This window comes from Oculina patagonica, chromosome 1, assembly GCF_052425735.1.
Source record: "Oculina patagonica isolate OP01 chromosome 1, crgOcupat, whole genome shotgun sequence".
Lineage (NCBI taxonomy): Eukaryota > Metazoa > Cnidaria > Anthozoa > Scleractinia > Oculinidae > Oculina > Oculina patagonica.
The window spans coordinates 12,609,883-12,629,638 of record NC_135758.1 but is presented as its reverse complement, the minus strand read 5'-3'; the positions used below and the strand labels follow the sequence as shown (position 1 = coordinate 12,629,638).

The 19,756-nt window shown below is 39.0% G+C and overlaps 2 protein-coding genes across 2 annotated transcripts in view; both read right to left on the bottom strand.

Annotated features, from left to right (window-relative positions):
• Positions 1-15,621, bottom strand: part of LOC144657168 (hemicentin-2-like) — a 77,719-nt gene extending 62,098 nt beyond the window's left edge. Inside the window, 11 exon segments of the mRNA XM_078517482.1 lie at positions 337-660; positions 1,833-2,177; positions 2,946-3,275; positions 4,791-5,096; positions 5,585-5,917; positions 6,770-7,090; positions 8,934-9,263; positions 10,719-10,757; positions 11,558-11,648; positions 14,894-14,963; positions 15,113-15,621. Coding sequence (XP_078373608.1) covers positions 337-660; positions 1,833-2,177; positions 2,946-3,275; positions 4,791-5,096; positions 5,585-5,917; positions 6,770-7,090; positions 8,934-9,263; positions 10,719-10,757; positions 11,558-11,648; positions 14,894-14,963; positions 15,113-15,150 — 2,527 coding nt within the window. The 5' untranslated portion in view covers positions 15,151-15,621.
• A 2,230-nt stretch (positions 15,622-17,851) lies between these two features.
• On the bottom strand, positions 17,852-19,361 carry LOC144648683 (beta-1,3-galactosyltransferase 5-like). Its single transcript, XM_078508178.1, has one exon. It carries the CDS (start codon positions 19,276-19,278, stop codon positions 18,292-18,294), a length of 987 nt encoding a protein of 328 aa, XP_078364304.1. The 5' UTR covers positions 19,279-19,361; the 3' UTR covers positions 17,852-18,291.
• Between the last annotated feature and the right edge of the window lie 395 nt (positions 19,362-19,756).

Below are 19,756 nucleotides of genomic sequence, written 5' to 3'. Positions count from 1 at the left end.
CGTTACAGTCCAGACTATCTTGTCTCCAAGGAAAAAGCGTTATTTTATCTGCTATTATTGATACTGCGAACAACGCTCAAAGTGGGAAAAGTATCACGAACATTGTTTTCGTTTTAAGATTATACGCCTACAAATGTTGAAATAAACTTGTTCCTGTTGTGTACGTCGCGTTAATTTTCTTCATTTCGAAATGGTACCCCTTCTTCCGCGTTAATTTCCTTTATTGGGAAGTAATTTTTTCTTAATTCGCGTTAATTTAAGTCGCGCTAATTTCAAATACCTTAATTAACATAAGCGTTAATTTCCTATAATAAGGTATATTGTATGAAAACTAACCTATAATGTCCACCCTAGTGGAATACGTTTGTCGTCCCATAGTATTGTTAGCGGCACAAGTAAATAAACCCCTGTCGCCCAGTTGAATAGCTTGTATAACGAGAGTTGTGTTGACAATCGAGAACCTTCCAGATGACGTAATCTGTTTGCCTTGTCGCAGCCAACTGATCGTGGGCTCTGGGATTCCGGATGCCTGACACGTGATCTCGAGGCGAGCACCAGGTAGCAGTGTGACACGTGTTCCAATTACGACAGAGACTGGGTTCAAGTCTTGTATTTGTTCCACTGATGATGACGAGACTTCGATCTTTGGTAATGTAGCGTCTACAAAACAAAATTTTTAATTTTAAAGTTATACCTAAAAGGGAAAATGTGCGCGGAAGACTGAAACTTGCAACTAAGTAAATTTTTTAAGTGTTTTTTTTATTATCATTACAGACAATAAAAGTCGTAGTATTATCGCAAAAACGGTAATTTAAACATTTTATTATTGTTCTTCCCCAAGATGCTTATTTTAAATCCCTTATTGGTTCAATCTTCAGGATTGAACCAATATTATTTGATACATGAACGTTTATCTCTAGCAAGAAAAGGCGACCTTTAAAATTTAAAGGGGTTTGAAAAGAAAAACAAGAAGCAAAGAAACAAATGTGGCTGACAATTACGTGTAGAAAGTAATCGACAGCCAAAAAGTAGACATTGAGAGCCATATTCAATCGATGACTTTCGTGTCTATCTGTAAACCCAGCGTAGTACATGAAGGAGCATTCGAAAACTAAATCGGGTTGATATAATAAATTTAAACAAACCATTTTATTGCTACGGGGTAAAAAAACAAAAACAAAAACAAACAAAAAATGACCCCTCTGGGATTTAAACTTACGACCTCCCGCGCCGCATGCTGGCACCTTCTCGATTGTGCTAATCCGACAGGCTCTGATGCAAAACGAATATATCCTATATCAATGAAATAGATATTGTGGGGGGGGGGGGGGGGGGAAGGGTCTTCTAAACTGCTGCGAAACTATAACAGAATCGCGAAACTATTTTCTTTTGCTAGAAAGCAGATAATTAACTATACTCTAAAGTAATTTTTCGTGCCATGAGTAATGACATGTGCCCTGCTTTAAGATTATTATTTTTGTCGTACCGCAGGCATTCAGTTTAGCCGTGAGCGATTGAAATTTAAATTTTTTCTTGCATCTATAAACTACCGTAAACATTAGTATTTTGGCCGCTTATTTACTAGAATGAAAACATTGTAAGCTCCAGTAAAAATTAAATAAATTGGGCTCCGCTTTTAGGCTTGCCTAAATCTATATATTACGGAAGTATTAAACACCTAGAAAGTCTTAAAGAGGAAGCTGAGTTGCAAATCCGCAGTGTTTTAGCTAGTCGATGAAAACCCGTCTACTCATAAATGACACCTTCCCAAAATAAAGCTACAATAGTAAAAAGTTAAGGATATAAAAAAACAAATGCCCTATTTACCGTACCTATTACAGTTATAGTAGATGCAATTCTATCAGCTCCACCAGTGTTGAAAGCAATACACTCATATTGACCAGCATTCACTGAGGCCATCTGCCAGACCGTGAGGCGAGAACCGTCAGTTATGTCTGTTATAGCATACTGTCCTCTTCTCGCCCCTGAAATAACTCGACGGCCATCCCAACGCCAGTTAATTGCGGGACGAGGAGTCCCGCTGGCACGGCAATCTATGGAAACGTCTGATCCCGACAGCACGTGTAAGCTGTCTCCAATCCGAATGGAAACTTTTGTGGTGCTTTTAATTGACTCGATCGAACTATTTCCAGACTGAATTTGAGCACTGCTTTCACCTGCAGAAGTAATCCCCAACTTAGTATTAGAATTTAAAAACAAGACATGCTACAATCAAGGGTTATGTGCGTGGCTGGTTGATATGCGAATACTGCCAGTCTCTTTTGGTGTGTCATTGAGTTCAAGGTCCGTATTGTAACAATACGGACCAAGAAAACGAGATAATGAGATACTTTTCATACCTATCACTCTCAAGTCGAGTCGAGCGCACGAAAAAGGGCTTCTTTTAACTTACAAACGTCAGAGGCAAAAGGGCGAGTGCATTCATTGGCTTTCGGATAGCAATTTAAGTTATTTTAATATTTTCTTCGTGAGACATGGCGACGTATAGACAAACTTGGAAAGATGGCATCAGGATTACGCACGGTAGAATACGGCCCGTAAAACTGACCAATTACAGCGCGCACTATCTGAAGGATAAACTGTAGCCTGGGCCCTCAGACATTGAAAACCATTTATATATTGCTGCGCAGATTACAGAACTTTAACTTTGTTATTACTTTATGGATTTGCATTAACGAATAAAGTTAGAAGAATTCTTTTGTTTCCATTCTAAGCCGGCCCCTGTTATAACAATCGCACTGTGAAGTAATAACTCAACTTATTCGAAATTTAGTGTCGCATCAAACTAATCCTTCAAAGTTACAGTTTTTAAAGCGAATCAACGAGAAAAGTAAATAATATTTTATTCTAAGAACGAGACTGTTCAGCAAACTGGTTAATTCCACGCCCTGGTGCCCACTTAAAATGCTAGAACGTCTGCTTACCTATGATGCTGACAAACGAAGATTCCCTTGCTTGTCCTGCACTGTTGCTAGCCATACATGACACTTGTCCCGTGTCCTGTAGCTGTATTCCGTCCACAATCAACGAGTTGGAACGAGTGTCAATCAAGAACCGACCAGATGTTTTCAGCATCCGGTCGTTCAGAAACCACGATACTTCGGGTGTCGGGAATCCACGAACTGGACACACGAGACGGACGATCAATCCTTCGACTACTCGTAAATCCTGTCCGATCTTGACAACTGCTTCCTCGATCCCTTCAAGACCAATAACACGCCCCGTGGATGTTTCTATCCGCGGCTTCTCGGCGGCTACGACCAAAAACAAACGCAATAAAAGTGAAAAATGGTAATTAGATTAACATATAGTATTCAGAAGACAATTCATATTAAAGATGTAGAACCGCTTTTTTTTCTTTATTCACCGGTGACCCTTTTTTTGTTGAAGGGGGGATATGAAAAATATTGAGAAAAATTGTTTGAAAACACAATATGTATAACAAAACATAGGTGGAATTTCGAAGAAAAATGTTTGCAGAGGAATAGTTTTCATACCCTCCTCCCTCCCCCCCCCCCTCCAAGAAAATAATGCTCCGCCCCCTAGACAGCTGACAGGTGTAGAGGGTTTTTTTTTCGCTTTTCTTATCAGAAAAAAGTTGGGTGGTATCGTCGTCGATTACGTTGGAATACTTTTCAAAACAATAACTGTTATCGCGACAGTCAATTCTGCGGATAGTTTGTTTCTTCCAATTCTTTGTTTTGCTTTGCTTAGGGCCTGTTTACATGATTCCGGAATGACTTTCATTCCGGAACAAAACTCGTTCCGGAATGAAATTCGTTCTGCATTTACATGACAGAGTCGACCGGTTCAACCAAAGGCATTTTCACGTGCACGATTTCCGCGCGAGATCAAAACAAGGTGGCGCATGTTTCGCGCGAGATCAAAACAAGATGGCGTATGTTTCGCGCAAACATGTTTTTGTGCCCATCAATGGCCATATCTGCAGTTGTGACGAGTAATTTGACCATAGAGCTGCTTCTTTGGGCTAAACAGAAAATGCTATTACGTTTTCTCGCTCTGAATTCAAACTGTGGAGTCCGTATGCGGTTCAACAAGTTGTGCGTTCATCTCGGAACGAAATTCGTTCTATGTTTTCATGATACTAGAATGAAATGTCATCCCAGAACGAAACTTTCATTCCGGAATGAAAACCGGAATGAACTCATTCCGGAATGACTTGACTTTCGTCTCGGTATCATGTAAACAGATACAGGGAAATGTATGGGGGTGGAATGAACTCATTCCGGAATGAAAGTCATTCCGGAATCATGTAAACAGGCCCTAAGGGCCTAAGTTTCGTTCCGGAATGACATTTCATTCTGGTAACATGTAAACGCAGAACGAATTTCGTTCCGAGATGAAATCGCAACTCATGAAACCACATACGGACTCCACAGTTTGAATTCAGAGCGAAAAAACGTAATAGCATTTACTGTTTAGCCCAAAGAAGCAGCTCTATGGTCAAATTACTCGTTAAAATTACAGATACGGCCATTAATGGGCACAAAAACATGTTTGCGCGAAACATGCGCCATCTTTTTTTGATCGCGCGCGAAACATGCGCCACTTTGTTTTGATCTCGCGCGAAAGGCGCGCACGTGAAAATGCCTTTGATTGAACCGGTCGACTCTGTCATGTAAATGCAGAACGAACTTCATTCCGGAATGAGTTTCGTTCCGGAATGAAAGTCATTCCGGAATCATGTAAACAGGCACTTAGTGAGCTTGGCCAAAAAAGTGAAGATCCGTTTTATTTGACCAACTTACCAATTACGTGAAACTCGCTGTTATAGCTAAATCGACCAGCTCTGTTCACCGCCTCACAAGTGAAGACTCCTGAGTCCTTAGTGGTGGCATTTTTTACCGTCAATGTACTCCCATTAACTGACAGGTCTTCACCGTCTTTCTGCCATGTTACTGTCGGAGTGGGTAGCCCGGATGTAGGGCACGTGATTATCACGTTTGCACCAGCAAGTAAAGTCACTTCGTCGCCAATTGTCGCTTCAGTTACGTCTACGTTTTCCAGTGAAGTTATTTTCCGGTTGGAATAACTTATTCTGGGAGGCTCAGGAGCTTTGGACAAATTGAAAAAACAATGTACTGTTAAATACTCATGTACTATAATGTCATAGAGATGATGATCAGCAAAAAAGTGTTAGGATCCATAATATAAAGAATACTATCTCAAAAAAGAACTCTTTACTAGGCCAAAGTAAATAATCTCAGCTATCCGCTGACACAGGACCAACTGTTCATTGCACAAAATTAAAAAGACAACTTAGTTGGCCAATACCAAAATCAGCCAATCACAATGCTTTATTTGGTATAATATTCGTTAACTTCCTGAAATAAGTCGGTTATTTACCAATCTTGCTCGTGACCGTATTTTCTGTGCGGACCTTGATGCTCTCGTTCCGTACTGTCAAGACCTAGGACCGATATTTTTGCGGTACAGCCCCGCGCTTGGTATCAAAGATATACATTTACCCCAAACAAATGAAACACCAGAGGAAAAAAAGCGTTTACAAGAAACATATAAAAACGGAGTTTGGGTAACTTACGTAAAATATTGATGTTTGAAGACTTGGAGTCCCGTCCGACATTGTTACTAGCTGTGCAGGTATATACTCCTGAGTCATCAACCCCGGGATCACTAATGGTCAGTGTAGAATTATCTTTGCTCAGTGAAACATCATCGCTAAAGCCAGAATCTTTTCCATGAATTTTCCAACTAATAGCAGGGGCTGGCTCCATTGTTGCAACACAGCGCACTGTCACTTGGGTCTCAGAGATGACAGTCAGTTTGGTTCCAACGTATATTTCGACCTCAGGAAGTTCTTCTTCTATAAAACTGAGATCTCTTGTCCCATATTTTATACGAGGTGGGTCCAGAGCTTTAACATAACAAACAGGAATTCATTCAGTAATATTAAAATTTATCCATTGTATATTGCAATTCCTGAGATTTGATTGGTCGACAGGCCATGAAATATAATCTCAAATACCCTGGACCAACCAACTCATATCCAACGCATGCTCATGGAATATTTGTTAATTACGTTTTACAGATCATCCCCATCATCATGGTCGCTTATAACAAACTTCCCTCTTGAATAGCAATCAGAAAAAAATTGAGTCAGAATTTTTTCCTTCATCAGTTTTGATTATTTTTTAAACAGGTTTCCAAATAACACTTTCAATAATATTCAGCCAGTTTGGATTCACGAAACGATTCCATACCAGTTTATACGCGCCTAGTGGATTGTAATCTTGATCTTGCAATTTCGTATTGCTCAAACCCGAAAGAGATAACAGATTTCCATAAATAAAGCTTAGCTATGTACGGAATAATGTCATATATCTCATATCAGTAAGTACGATATGCAAGTTATACGTCAACTGTGTGTCTACTCTAATAGATGACAGGCATCAACCAATCACAACACGCGCAGTAACTCGATTATTGTATAAATCGGAATATTACAAGTACACCATCGATCCCTTGCATTTCTTGCCTGTATTATAGACACAATGCATTTATTCGGTATCACATTTATCCTCGATATCTTCAAACTATCGACGGGTAGTGGGATTCATAACAAATGGTCCAAGTAGATTCTCTTGGTAACACCATATGCATGCAACAAAACAGTGAACATAAATGAAACAAAGTATTAAACGTTAAATTGCTCTCTGAAATCTAAAATAAGACAAAAAACAACCGCAAATGTTTCAATTTTACACACCTATAACTGTAACAGTGGAAGTTTCACTGACTTTCAGTCTACTTGTCCTAGCAGTACATTCATACTCCAAAGCATATCTCTTGTCGATATCTGTTATGACGAGATCGTTTCCCGCTTTCACTGCCTTGCCAATGTTCACAGACCTCCCCTGACTTGTCCAGTAAACCACAATATTCCCAGTACCCTCAACAGGGCAGCGAATGGTGAGCTTTGTTCCGCGGTAAACTGTGACGTCACTTCCTATCGTGATCTCGGCTACTTTATCATTAGATCCAAACGAGAAGTCACCGTCGGCTTTGAGTATTGTGGGTAGATTAGACTCTTAAAATTAACATGGACGACAAATATGATTAAGGCGCTTTTATGTGTTGTCAAAAATACCACTTAAATGTTTTGCGGTGGGCTTTGTGTTTGTTTATTTGTACCCCTCCTTAACTTTTACTTTCCGCCAATGTTACACAAAACAGAAGAACCATGAAGACTACCTTATTCTCACTTAATTTCGCGATTTTCGCGAAATATAGGACACGCGAAGTTTTAACTTGCAAAATTTAATATCGTACTGATAATATAAAAAAATAATGAAACTCGATGTGTTTTATCATAGTTGTTCCAACATGTCTAAGCTTCATGTTAAGGCGTTTTTTTGTTTAATTTTGTCCATTAGTTATCTCCCACTCGCTCTTGCAGTCGTAGATGAACCTATTAGTTATTTAGACTGTTGAATACCTTACGTTTTGTTATGCGCATATTGTTTTGTTTGCTGTTTTTTACGATGACTTTCATATTAATTATGTCGTTACAGTTTCGAGGTCAAAGCTTCATAAAGAAGAATACAGATAAAAATCGCGAAATTTAATACACTCCAATTGTACCTTTCTCTCAAAATCGCAAAATTAAGTACTCGCGAAATATGGCTCTTAATTTTTCGCGAAATTAAGTGAGAATAAGGTAACTAAAGGGTTGAAAGGGGAAAGTGAGATTCCATTGAAAAACTTTCAATTATGGCATTTCACTATATGTGCGACTCTTTCCTAATGCTTTTGCTCCGCTGTGTAACGCTATATACGTTATGTTATTCTACCTTACGTTACGATACATAACGTGGAAGCCGCGGTGGCCTAATTAGCCATGTTCAAAACGAGCAGGGGACTGGGTACGAATATTTAATATCGATTACACTGAAAAACTGGGCCCGTCATCTGAAAGAGCATGCAAAAATTAGTAACTCAACCAAATTTGAGAGTTATTGGTTTAAACGCATAGGTATGGTTCACTTTTAGAAATTGCTAAAATAAGAGAGCTTAGTATGGATTGGAGGGACAGCTGTCCATCCAGCCATACTAAGCCCTCTTATTTTAACGATTTTTAAAAGAGTTCCATGCCTTTGCGTTTAAACCAATAACTCTCAAATTTGGTTGAGTTACTAATTTTTGGATGCTCTTTCAGATGACGGGCCCAGTTTTTCAGTGCAATCGATATTGAATATTCGTACCCAGTCCCCTGCTCGTTTTGAACATGGCTAATTGTTAGTGCGCTGGACTCCAGACCGGCGGTCCAGATTCAAGCCCTGGCCGGGGTCATTGCGTTGTGTCCTTGGCCAAGACACCTTACTCTCCAGTGCCTCTCTAGATCCAGGTGAATGAATGGGTACCGGCAAATTGATGGGGCAACCTAACAAAATGCTGGGGAGTAACCTGCGACGGACTAGCATGCCATCCACGTGGAGTAGAACACTCCTAGTCACTTGGTACAAAATCCAAAGTTATGGCCGAGGTATGAGCCAGCTGGGCTTAAAAGGATTTACCATGCTACGTTATTAAACGAAAAATACCAAAATTACAGTCAGGAGTTGACATTATACTCTTTATAAATTCTGACGCTGACTTACTTGAGCGTAAACAACGCTCATAATGTACTCAAGACGTTTCGACCGAAGATTCTCGGTCGAAACGTCTTGAGTACATTATGAGCGTTGTTTACGCTCAAGTAAGTCAGCGTCAGAATTTATAAAGAGTATTAATGCTACGTTATGTTACTTTACATATTGCCAGCTAACGTTGAGGCAATGTCAATGTAATTTTGGTCCGTTATACTTTAAGAAAGAATAGCGCGCTATCATCCAGGCAATTTGTAAAGACAAAAACTTTCTCCTCGTACTCACCAATAATTTTAGCGGTGAACAAGGCTTCTGTATCCCCAGCTTGGTTTGAAGCTCTGCACGTGTAAGTGCCTTCGTTGAACCGACCCAACTTACGAATTCTTAAAGCGCCTTCTCTGGCGGCCACATCGCCTAGGAATCTCTCCGTCACAGGGTAACCATATCTAAACCACTGGATCCTCACAGGGGTACCAGATGGCGAGCTCGCTCTACAGGACACTGTTATCTCAGTTCCTTTTACAGCCCAGACAGTGGACCCTACATCCACCGACACTTTACTGACGGTTTTGTGAACAATTTTTTTCTGTTCACTGACCACTATTTTAGGAGCATCTAAAAAAGGACAAAAAATGATATAAATTAACTCCTGGGAATAACAAAATAATATAATTATTATTCAAATTGTCGCAAAGGCCATATATGGTTAAGACGTCATCGTTGCCCGTCATCTGTACGTAACAGATATCCTACGACATACGTAAGTTGCCATGCAAGATTTGTCCGAAACTTTGTTAGAATTACATTCATTTTTCATTCTTTTATTAGTTGGTTGGTTGGTTGGTTGGTTCGTTCTTCGTTTGTTCACTCGCTCATTCGTTGATTGTTTCCTTCACTCATTTATTCCTTCATAATTTCGTTTGTTCATTCGTTCATTCATTCGTTTATTCGTTCGTTCATTATTTCATTTATTTGTTAACTCGTAAATTCGTTCATTCATTCATCCGTTTCATTCCTTCGTTCTTTCGTTCATTTATTTATTTGTTCGGTCATTCGTTTGTTCGTTAGTCCGTTTTTTCAATTTACTCGTTCGTTCGTCAGTCGTTTCATTCATTCGTTTGTTAGCCGGTTCGTTCATTTCATTCATTCGTTTGTTAGTCCGTCCGTCCGTTCGTTCGTTCGTTTCATTCGTTCGTTAGTTCGTTCGTAAGTCCGTTCTTTCGTTTCATTCTTTCGTTAGTCCGTTCGTTCGTAAGTTCGTTCGTTTCATTCATTCGTTTGTCAGTCCGTTCGTTCGCTCTTTCGTTCGTTCGTTCGTTCGTTTCATTCGTTCGTTCGTTCGTTCGTGAGTCCGTTCTTTCGTTTCATTCGTTCGTTAGTCCGTTCGTTCGTTTTATTCGTTAGTTAGTCCGTTCGTTCGTTTCATTCGTTCGCTCGTTAGTCCTTTCATTCATTCATTCATTCGTTTGTTAGTCCGTTCGTTCGTTCGTTAGTCCGTTCGTTCGTTTCATTCGTTAGTTAGTCCGTTCGTTCGTTTCATTTGTTCGTTCGTTAGTCCTTTCATTCATTCATTCGTTTGTTAGTCCGTTCGTTCGTTCGTTCGCTCGTTAGCCCGTTCGTTCGTTCGTTTCATTCGTTCGTTCGTTCGTTAGTCCGTTCGTTCGTTTCATTCGTCTGTTAGTCCGTTCGTTCGTTTCATTCGTTACTTAGTCCGTTCTTTCGTTTCATTCGTTCGTTAGTCCGTTCATTCGTTCGTTTCATTCATTCATTCAGTGTTCGTAAGTCCGTTCTTTCGTTTCATTCATTCGTTTGTTAGTCCGTTCTTTCGTTTCATTCATTCGTTTGTTAGTCCGTTCTTTCGTTTCATTCGTTCGTTCGTTCATTCGTTTATTCTTTCGTTGTTAGTCGTTCAATCGCCCGTCCATTCATTTTACTGTTAATGCTTTCACGAAATTAATCGTAAAATGACCTAGAATAGTTTTGTTGACGGCTGGCCCATTATGTGCTCCCATTTATAATTCACAATATGGAACATAACATAATTAATATTTCCCTACAGAAAAGTCTGACCTTCGCTGGGCGGTGTTACTCCACTTCCCTCCAAAACATCTGAAACCAACCATGAAAAAGTTAACACTTACACCAACAAGAAGACGAGGAGCATTCTAACATTTTAGTATATATAAAAACATTTTAAATCCAAAAACATAACGATTTGAAACGACAGAAAAACGCCAAAAAGTAACAAGCTGTCCAGGAATATGCCGAATGGTCAAACTCAAATTAGACAATGAATTCCATTGCAAATATCATAACTTAGTACTGCTTGCGCTAGCTTCGTGACCTTTTCTAGCCCTTTTTCTTCCGTCTCAAACCATCAAGAACGACGTTCTTAATGAGATAAAGTTGACAAGAAGGATCTTGCTTATCCTCTCCCTGAACTCGATCCCATTGTTCGAAAGAGGATTAACGTTAATCTGGAATTGAACGTCGACCAAAGTATTATTCCACTAGCTACTAATTTAAAGTTACAATTTAAGATTACCAACACTCCGAGCAGCCACCCTCTTTTGAACAGATTCAACGCGAGGGGACCTTCTTACCTATTCTCGGTTTTCATCAGTCTCTTCGCTTTCTTTTCGCGTCATATGCGCTAGGCAATTTTTTCTGGGGTTTCCCAGAAAATATTGAAATGTAGAAGATCGGAAATGCAATTTCAAGCATTCTGCATAGACATCAAAAAAGTGCTGTCGATGGTTACTTTTACTACAACAAACTATTTTTTAGATGTAAATCTTATAAATGAAATCATAACAGACCGCAGTACGAGACAGCTCGCGTTATAAAAAGTCAAAAACGAAGCCAAGAAACAAACTAACAGGAACAAAGAAAAAAGTAGAAAATTTTACCATCTTGCTCAGAGGTGATAGCCCGTCTCTCTCGCACATCGTCATCTTCTAAAACTTGAAGTAGTGTTGTGAAGGAATGAGGATCTTCCGTCTAAAAATTTAAAAAACCCATTTAATCCAAGCGACTCATAACAACTAATGAAAACGGTTTGTGGGAGGCAATTTAGTTCGCTCTTACCCAAATTTCAGCCTTAGGTACGTTCTTAGGATGTTGTAAAATTTTGGGCCTTTTCAGTCTCAACGTTCTTTCAATAAAGGTTTTATAAAACAAGGGGAGTTTGTGAGTGGAACCAAGTACAAATGTACGGGTAAAAGTGAGGAAAAGGCAGAAGAACTACTATATAGAAGAGAACCCTAGCAACTACCCTGCAGAGCGCGAAGTATTCCCAAAGACCACGTGGCTGTGGCTAAACTAGGAAACACTTGTTGCGGAGGCAAATGTTTCCAAGTTTAGCCGCGCGGGAAACATTTATTGCGGACATTTTGCTTCTGGAAACAGGGAAATGTTTCTGCTTCAGATCAAAAAACATTTTTGCTTCCCGGACACAAAGTTTACTGCGGAAACATGTGTTGCCCAGTTAAACCACCGTGGAAGCAATGTTGACTAGTTTCCAGTGCTCCAGTATGTCCATTAAAAAGTTTCCTAGCAAAAGCACGCTCGCGTTTTATGCGCGTGTGTGACACTTTGTTCCCGGAATCTTTTTTCCTCGTTTAGCCAGCTGGGCAGCAAAACATTATCAGCGTTGCTTCCCGCGAATTTAGTCGTCCAGGTAACATGACAATGAACAATGCTTCTGCAACAATGTTTCCTAGTTAAGCAAAGGTTAGTCAGGCCTAAATAATTATAATGTTCCCGAATGTTCCATATCCCCGGCATATTAAAGGTTAATCCAATCCTAAATAAGGCTTTAGTGGTATGTCACCTGCGACTCAAACACAACAATTCCAATACTAAGGTTATCAACTTTGTTCTACAAAAATTTTAAATGAAAACAAATTGACTTCATAGAAAACAATTCACAGGTAATAATAACAATACACTATATTATGCGCTAGGCTGTTTGTATTCTACAAAGTGTAGAATGTATGTCGGCCATATGCGACTCACAACATAAGGTGAACATAAGGTATCAAGTGTCAAAACAATAAAGAAAAAAATTCGCCTTAAAATATCGTACAGTACTTTACGTTTTACGGTGCAAGGACAATATGTACCGTGGTCTTGGCTATATTTAATCCACCAAACTTAATACCTGCGTACACTTATGTTAATTCAATTATAGAAAGAGAGCGATCTGCTGTTTAAAGTAACAAGGTAATTAAACAAAACACATGCAAACAATTAAGGTAGGTTGATAACTTTTAGATCTCGAGTCAGACAAAGCTCGCCTAATGGGCTAAGGATAGCGAAGGATGTCTGAACCAACATGCATTTGGTATTCAGGGAATTCAAATATTATAAGTACTGGAAAAAACTTTTATTGGTACAATTGTTATTTTTGGGCCAGAATTGTAATAGATTATACAGATATTTTTGATATCATAAAAGACAAATTCATAAATGAAAAATCGGCCAGAAAGTGTATTTTTTGGCCGATAATGCATTTACACTTTTTTTCTATAAGAAAATACTGAGTGTATTCTTAGATTTGGCCTATGACATTTGAACCGTTTGTGCTGTATACCATACATTTGTATCAAATGTACCGTTCATCGAACTGTCATTAGCATCGTACATTTGGCTAGTGAAGTTTTTTATTATTTTTAATTATTGGCTAGTTTTGCCGTATAGAGAAAGGACGAATTATATACGGTTTAGTTAACATATAATATAATTGTATTGTATTAACAAATTTTCAACGCACAAGATTATATTCTTTTCAAAATCTCAACCTTGAGTTTATTCTTTTTAAAGAAATTTAAAAATTTCGCAAATTTCAGCCTTGATACTCTTATAAAATAAATTCTTATAGAAAATAAGAGTGTATTAGTATAGTTAAAGTTACATTATTTTTTATAAAAATTTCAGTATTTTTTATTTAATTCTTAAGTTTTTTGCCAAAAATGTTTTATTAATTTTCATAAACTTTACAAATATTTGATGATCCGATGTTTCCAATTAGCTCTAATAGATCTTTAATTTTTTGTGAGTGTATCTCTTATAGATGTTTTGAATGCTTTGAATTAAGCCGAGCAGCAATTACAAAAAGGCAAAGGAAAGACGCAGTACTTGAAAGACAACCAAAATCTCGGACGAATACAAGATCGGAAGTCATCGTGGGAATCAATGACCATCGATCGGAAACCCAATATGGTAGATGTGATTTCAATAATTTATCACCAACAAATTTATACCATTCAACGCTATGAAACCTTTGTATCGATAGGCTAAACTGCGATGTTCAGGATGATTTCCTAAGTGTCCGAAAACAACAGTCAAACGACTTTTATTTCTCTCCTTACTAAAATGCGGAGACCTCGCCGTTCCCGACGGTTCACCGACATAAGCTCCACTTCTATATCAAAACGGACGGCACACCTCTATACCGTCCGTCAGTACTGTTTTATGAAGTTGTAGTACTATTTTTAAAAAGTCCTTGTTATCTTTTTTGATGTTCGTGACTGTTCTTTTTTCTGACAATATTAATTCTGGATCAAAACGACAAAAACCGGAAGGTATTTGAGTGTAAGCATTTGGCTGAAACAAGACGTGTGCCAAATAACGTCACAGCCTACAGATGCTGTGACTTAGTTTGAATGAAGTCATTTTAAATGTATCAATTTATCAGACAAATAACTACAACATTAAGATATATAGGCTAAATGTGCAGTGTGATAGACCTTGATTTGGACCTCACACAACTCAAACTTCTGCCATCATGTTACAATTTTGACAACCTTCTTGATATATGTTGACAACAGACTTTGATGCCATAACCCTTCACAAACAGCTATCTTTATAAATCTTTGGGTCCCGCAAAGAAAATAGAGATTAAAATCTAACAGTTCGCACATAAACGTCATAAATATTTGGATTTTAAAAGGACCAAGCGCGCGTTTTTCGCCATTCCTGCGGTGAACGACCTCTCCCTGGAGTAAAGAAGTTCCTCTTCGATTTATGATTCAAGTTTCCTTTTTAAAAGCACTCATAACATCTCTAGCAGCTACTCACACTACTTCGAATGTCACGAAACCAGACGTACGTCTAGCAAAAAAAACTTGAACTCGGGTTAGGTATGCCCATAGAGTAATACAGTCCTTGTATCTCAAATTGGCAAATTACTACAATAATAATCATAGTATGTAGACGCAATAATCACAAAAATTCAAACTGACCTCCTGTTGTCCAGAGCATGATATAACACAACTGAAGACGACGAGATAGATAAGAACACATGTCGGGATTCTAATGGAGAGAAACAAACGAAAAAGGTTAAAATGAACGCAACATTGCTCTCATCAGCGATTACAACAAAAGCGCAACGACCGACGTCGAGATGCAACGCATCAATCGTGGCCTTAAAGAACCAGATAAAATTGGGGAATGTTTCTTACCTGAAGACAGTCGGGCTTATCCTCAAATACTGCCTCATATTCTGTGAAGAATCCGTAAATTGCTGCCGCGAAAATGCGAAGTTATCCGCGGAGATTCACCGCGCTATTGAGCTCGTGTTACGAAATTTCGAACCACGAGCTGTCTGTTCGATTTCCTGTTGAATTCCGCAGCGAAATTACAGCGCATCGACGCAAAATCTTCGCTGTATGGAAACGGTTCTGTCGCAGTTTAGCCAGGCCATAGCTCATCACAACACAACACTCGCTTTCAGTGATATGATCCGCTAAATGTTAAATTCTTGGCATTTGCGGTAGTGACAGGGAGATTCCACCCAAAGCAGTTGTAATACGATGCGCTATTTTACAACTTGTGTTCACCAGCTTGTCAAAATACATCTGAAGTGAGAGAATCTGGAATTCTTCACGTCCATAGAACCCCTGTTGATGTACCGCCGGATAGCTAACAACTTGTGCGTTTTTTTTTCTACAACTCTGTCAGTGATCCAAGTTAAATATTTGCTACGTTCGTGATGACATTGTATTATGGTTGTCTTTAATCCGTTGTATTCGAGGTTATTTTGGTGTCGTAGGTCAAATCAATCATTTATTATCGCATAGCTGGCAGCCTTCTGCAGACTTCTGCAGACAGAGCTTACAGACCTCAGACCTGCCCCGACTGACCAGCAAGAGGCGAACAATACACTTTGTCTTCAGCGAGGTTGTTCTTTTTTTTTTTTTGGTCGGAAAATCTCCCTTTTTGGACTTTTTCTCTTGAAATCGGACGGTACTGCGGAGACATGCTTATGTTACCGTTTTCGCACCTTATGTAAACAGAGATTTTCAGAAAACGTGAATTTAGCTGATTTAGGTAAATAGTCTTTCAACCTGTACTTCAAGTCGTTTTGTCCCAAATAAAAGATGGGTTTATTTGCATTTTGATGACTAAGTGTATTTGGATGATAGATACGAAATTGTAACTTCGTCTGAGTTGCGACGAAAATTCTCTCCACTCGACTTATCAAAACTTATCTCCTGTGTGGTTGGGTTTGGGCGTGGTGAGGCGTGTTCTGATAAATATTTTCTGTTCCGGGTGTCTGCAGCACTCCGACTGAGAATAACTGAACTTAAATTATCCCTCTTTTCCCTACAATTCCTCATCATTTGATGTAATCGGAAAGAAATGGCTTTCGCAGGACACTGAATTAAAATAATCTGACTCAACTTCGGTATTTTAACAGGTAATACCATGGGCAATTTGAACATAAATAATGTTTACGGGCTGCGTGGCACTTGTCGGAAGACTTATCAGGCTGTGGGCACAAAGGGAAGTATTAACCGGTATTTAAACGTGTTGGTCATATAAAAAATATAGAGATTTGAACTAAAAAAAAACAGAGTGGAATACCCTATTTTCGAGACTTAAAAAAGACTTCAAAAAAAAAAATCGGGAAATTTGATACACGGGAAAAAAGCCGAAACGCGCGAAATGCGAGAGCCCCATATTACATCACAAACAATAAGAATTTTAAATGTTCTGGTCTTGTGGTGAACTGCTCTGAATCTGTAACACTCTGTCCCAAACAACATATTACCGATTTGTTTTCGACTAGCACTCTTCCTCCGATTGACTGTTTTCTTCAGCTTATACATGTATAAATTCGGCCAAAAACTCTTTAGTGCAGACATCAAAGCTTCCATTTGTAGGCTCCGTGTAGTTAGATTGAACCAGACCTTTTTATCTTCAATACCACCGGCTGTTCACCAGGTGTACAAGAGGAGATTGCCGGTGCTTTGAGTCAATATAAACCTGAACACTTACAACACCACCTTTTAAAAACAGAAAGCGTGTAATCCTTAAAATTTGTGACAGTGTCCGCAGCTCAGGACTTAAGAAAATAAAACACTGACAAAAACGCAAAATTTAGTACATTTGTGCTCTAAATTTTCTTGCAATAGCGAAAATTACGTGTTACTGGCTCGCGAAATTTAGCTCCTGAGTAAGTAAGAATGAGGTATTATCACTACCGACTGTAGAATGTATTACTGTATGCCTTATCACGTACACATTGGAGATTGTCTTTCCTCAATGGACGTTAAATCAGCGTTTTTCAGCGTCTCTAGCCCTTCGTATGTTCGAGGTTTTCTGCTTTCATTTATTGTTTATATATTTGTTGATTGATTGATTGATTTAGTTGTCAATGTTACTACTTTTTTTCTTTTTATTTCTTTTTATTTCATACAATTATTTATTTATTATGTTTTTTTATTCAAGAATGTTCCAGCTTTTATCAACGTTCATTTAAAGTATCTAAATATAAGGCGGAGAGATGTTTCTAGAAGGCAATCGATTTCAGTCTTGTGACTGACATAACTTTGGTCCTCAAATCCTATTGTTCACTTTTCAGAAGTGATCAACTCAGATCGGATTGCGAACACAAACTTGCACTTGCAGGCCGTGTCACGCTACGCTGTGTTGCGTGACATCTACAGAAACAGCAGCGAACATTTTTATTTTTCCCGCGAAAGTCAAAAATTCAGTTTCTGCCGTTCGTACGCGGTAATGAGTAGTTTCGTGTTTGTTGTGAATGTGGTATTTTTCCCCAGTATCTTTATGAGGGATTAATTTAAGAAAGGTAACAAAATGAAAGGCGACCTCATGTTTGCTCAGGTGCATGTGAGCGACCTTAGACCATCCAAGAATCAGGCAAAGGCTCAGGGGAATTAAAAGATTTATTATTACTCATTCTTTAGCTTCAAAGTGACTTCGTTGTTTTATTCTCTTGTGGCTTGGATCTAAACAAAATTGAATTTTAATATTTCGAAACTTGTCTATTATATTGCAGCCCCGAAACAACAACAATAGCCTGGGAATACAGCCGCCTCGCATAGTTTTATTCGCAGTGCAAACCAATTTAATTTTGACTAGTTTTTGCTATGTTAAAAAGAATATTAAACTAACATTGAGGTTCGGTCTGACTTGAAGTGCGCTTTATTAAACGTCGCCGGGTTAACAAGACAACGCCGCCAGCCTGCAAAATCAAACAGCGTTTGTGATCAGTTTCGCACATATTATTTCAAACCAGCTTTTAGTAAACAGCATCTTCTAGAGCTTCGCACGTTTTATTCAGCGAAAACAGACATTTATTAAACCATTTAACCCAAATGGTAACAGTAAAGATTTACATGTTGGCGGTTACATCATCGCCACAATATTTCAACGATCCATGTCTTACCAAAGTTCTAGCAATAGGAGTGTGTGATTCACACGACGAAACAAACCCGTCGTTATGTACAGCTTGAATTCCAGTTTTATGTGCAAGCATGCCTATGTAGACATCATCGATTCGAAAGTTTGGTACAAGATCGAAAACCTCTACAAACAAAGCGACAACATCGTGAGATAAGATAAAACCAAAACCTGAGCAATAATCTGGGTATCTCTCCTCGTTGTATTCTTCTTTATAAATTTGCCATTTACCTTGCCTAGACGCACAAGGGGATCTTATCGCATTTCCCATGTACAGCTTCTCATTTGGTACCGCGGAGTCATTCAAGAAGAAAATTAGCTTTGGAAAATTCACGAACACATCATCGTCGACTTTCAAAAGAAATGAGAAATTACAATATCTGGCTGCCCATTCAAAGCCCATGAGAAGCTTAAGTGTTTGATTCCAATAATGATCGTAGTAGTCAGCTCGTATCAAGTCTGCATGGACTTCGTTTTCTGTTAGTAATAAATTAGAATCGTTTTGTACAAGTGTCTGAGCAACTAGAAAGGCAGTCTTCCATCGAGCCGGTTTGACATTATCCACGGCCCACGTGCTACGAATGTAATCTCTTCTTTCAAAATTATCTGGAGCAGACGAAACAAGAATTAGCAGAAAATAATACTGTTCGCAGGCTGTTGTTGTGATTAGAGCTGTTCTGTGGCGAAATGGTTCTCGCAATGATTCGTCGTTCACATATGGAATTGATGCTGTTAGTTCAAGATGAGTGAACAAATTGTCAGGAAGTTCATTTGTATGATATATGGAAGTCGAACTCCAAGAACCGCATCGATTTAAACGCATATCCAAGAAGCCAACAATCGCCAACGCCATGAGGAGAAAACATGTGATTTTCCTGATTTTCCTTCGGTGAAACAGTCCATAATTGACCTGCCACATAGAAAGTTAAGTATATTGTTTACGGTGTAGACAACCGAGCACAATATTTCCAGACGGTTGTTGTCTGTTGTTGTCGATGTGGTGAACGCCATTTGCATAATTTGCTGAGCCTAATGGTGCTGACCTAAAGGATCGCGGCCTCCGAGGACGAGAAAAGATTGCGTGACGAACGTCGTGACGAGCCAAAATGTAGACAAAGTGAAAAACAATTCTTTAATTAACTTGACGTTCGCATGCTACAGCACACATTTTCCGAAGTGAAGGTTACAAAAAAGGAAAAGATTTTAAAACTAAAAAATACAAAGCGAGATACGGGAATCGGGAATCCACTGCTCCACCCCGGGGGGGGAGGGGGGGGGTTCTCCCTATAATGGCCTATACGGGGAGGCTCCGCCCGAAAGGGATACCTTTTTCAGGGGGGGGGGGGTACTTCCTATAATGGCCTATACGGGGAGGCTCCGCCCGAAAGGGGTACCTT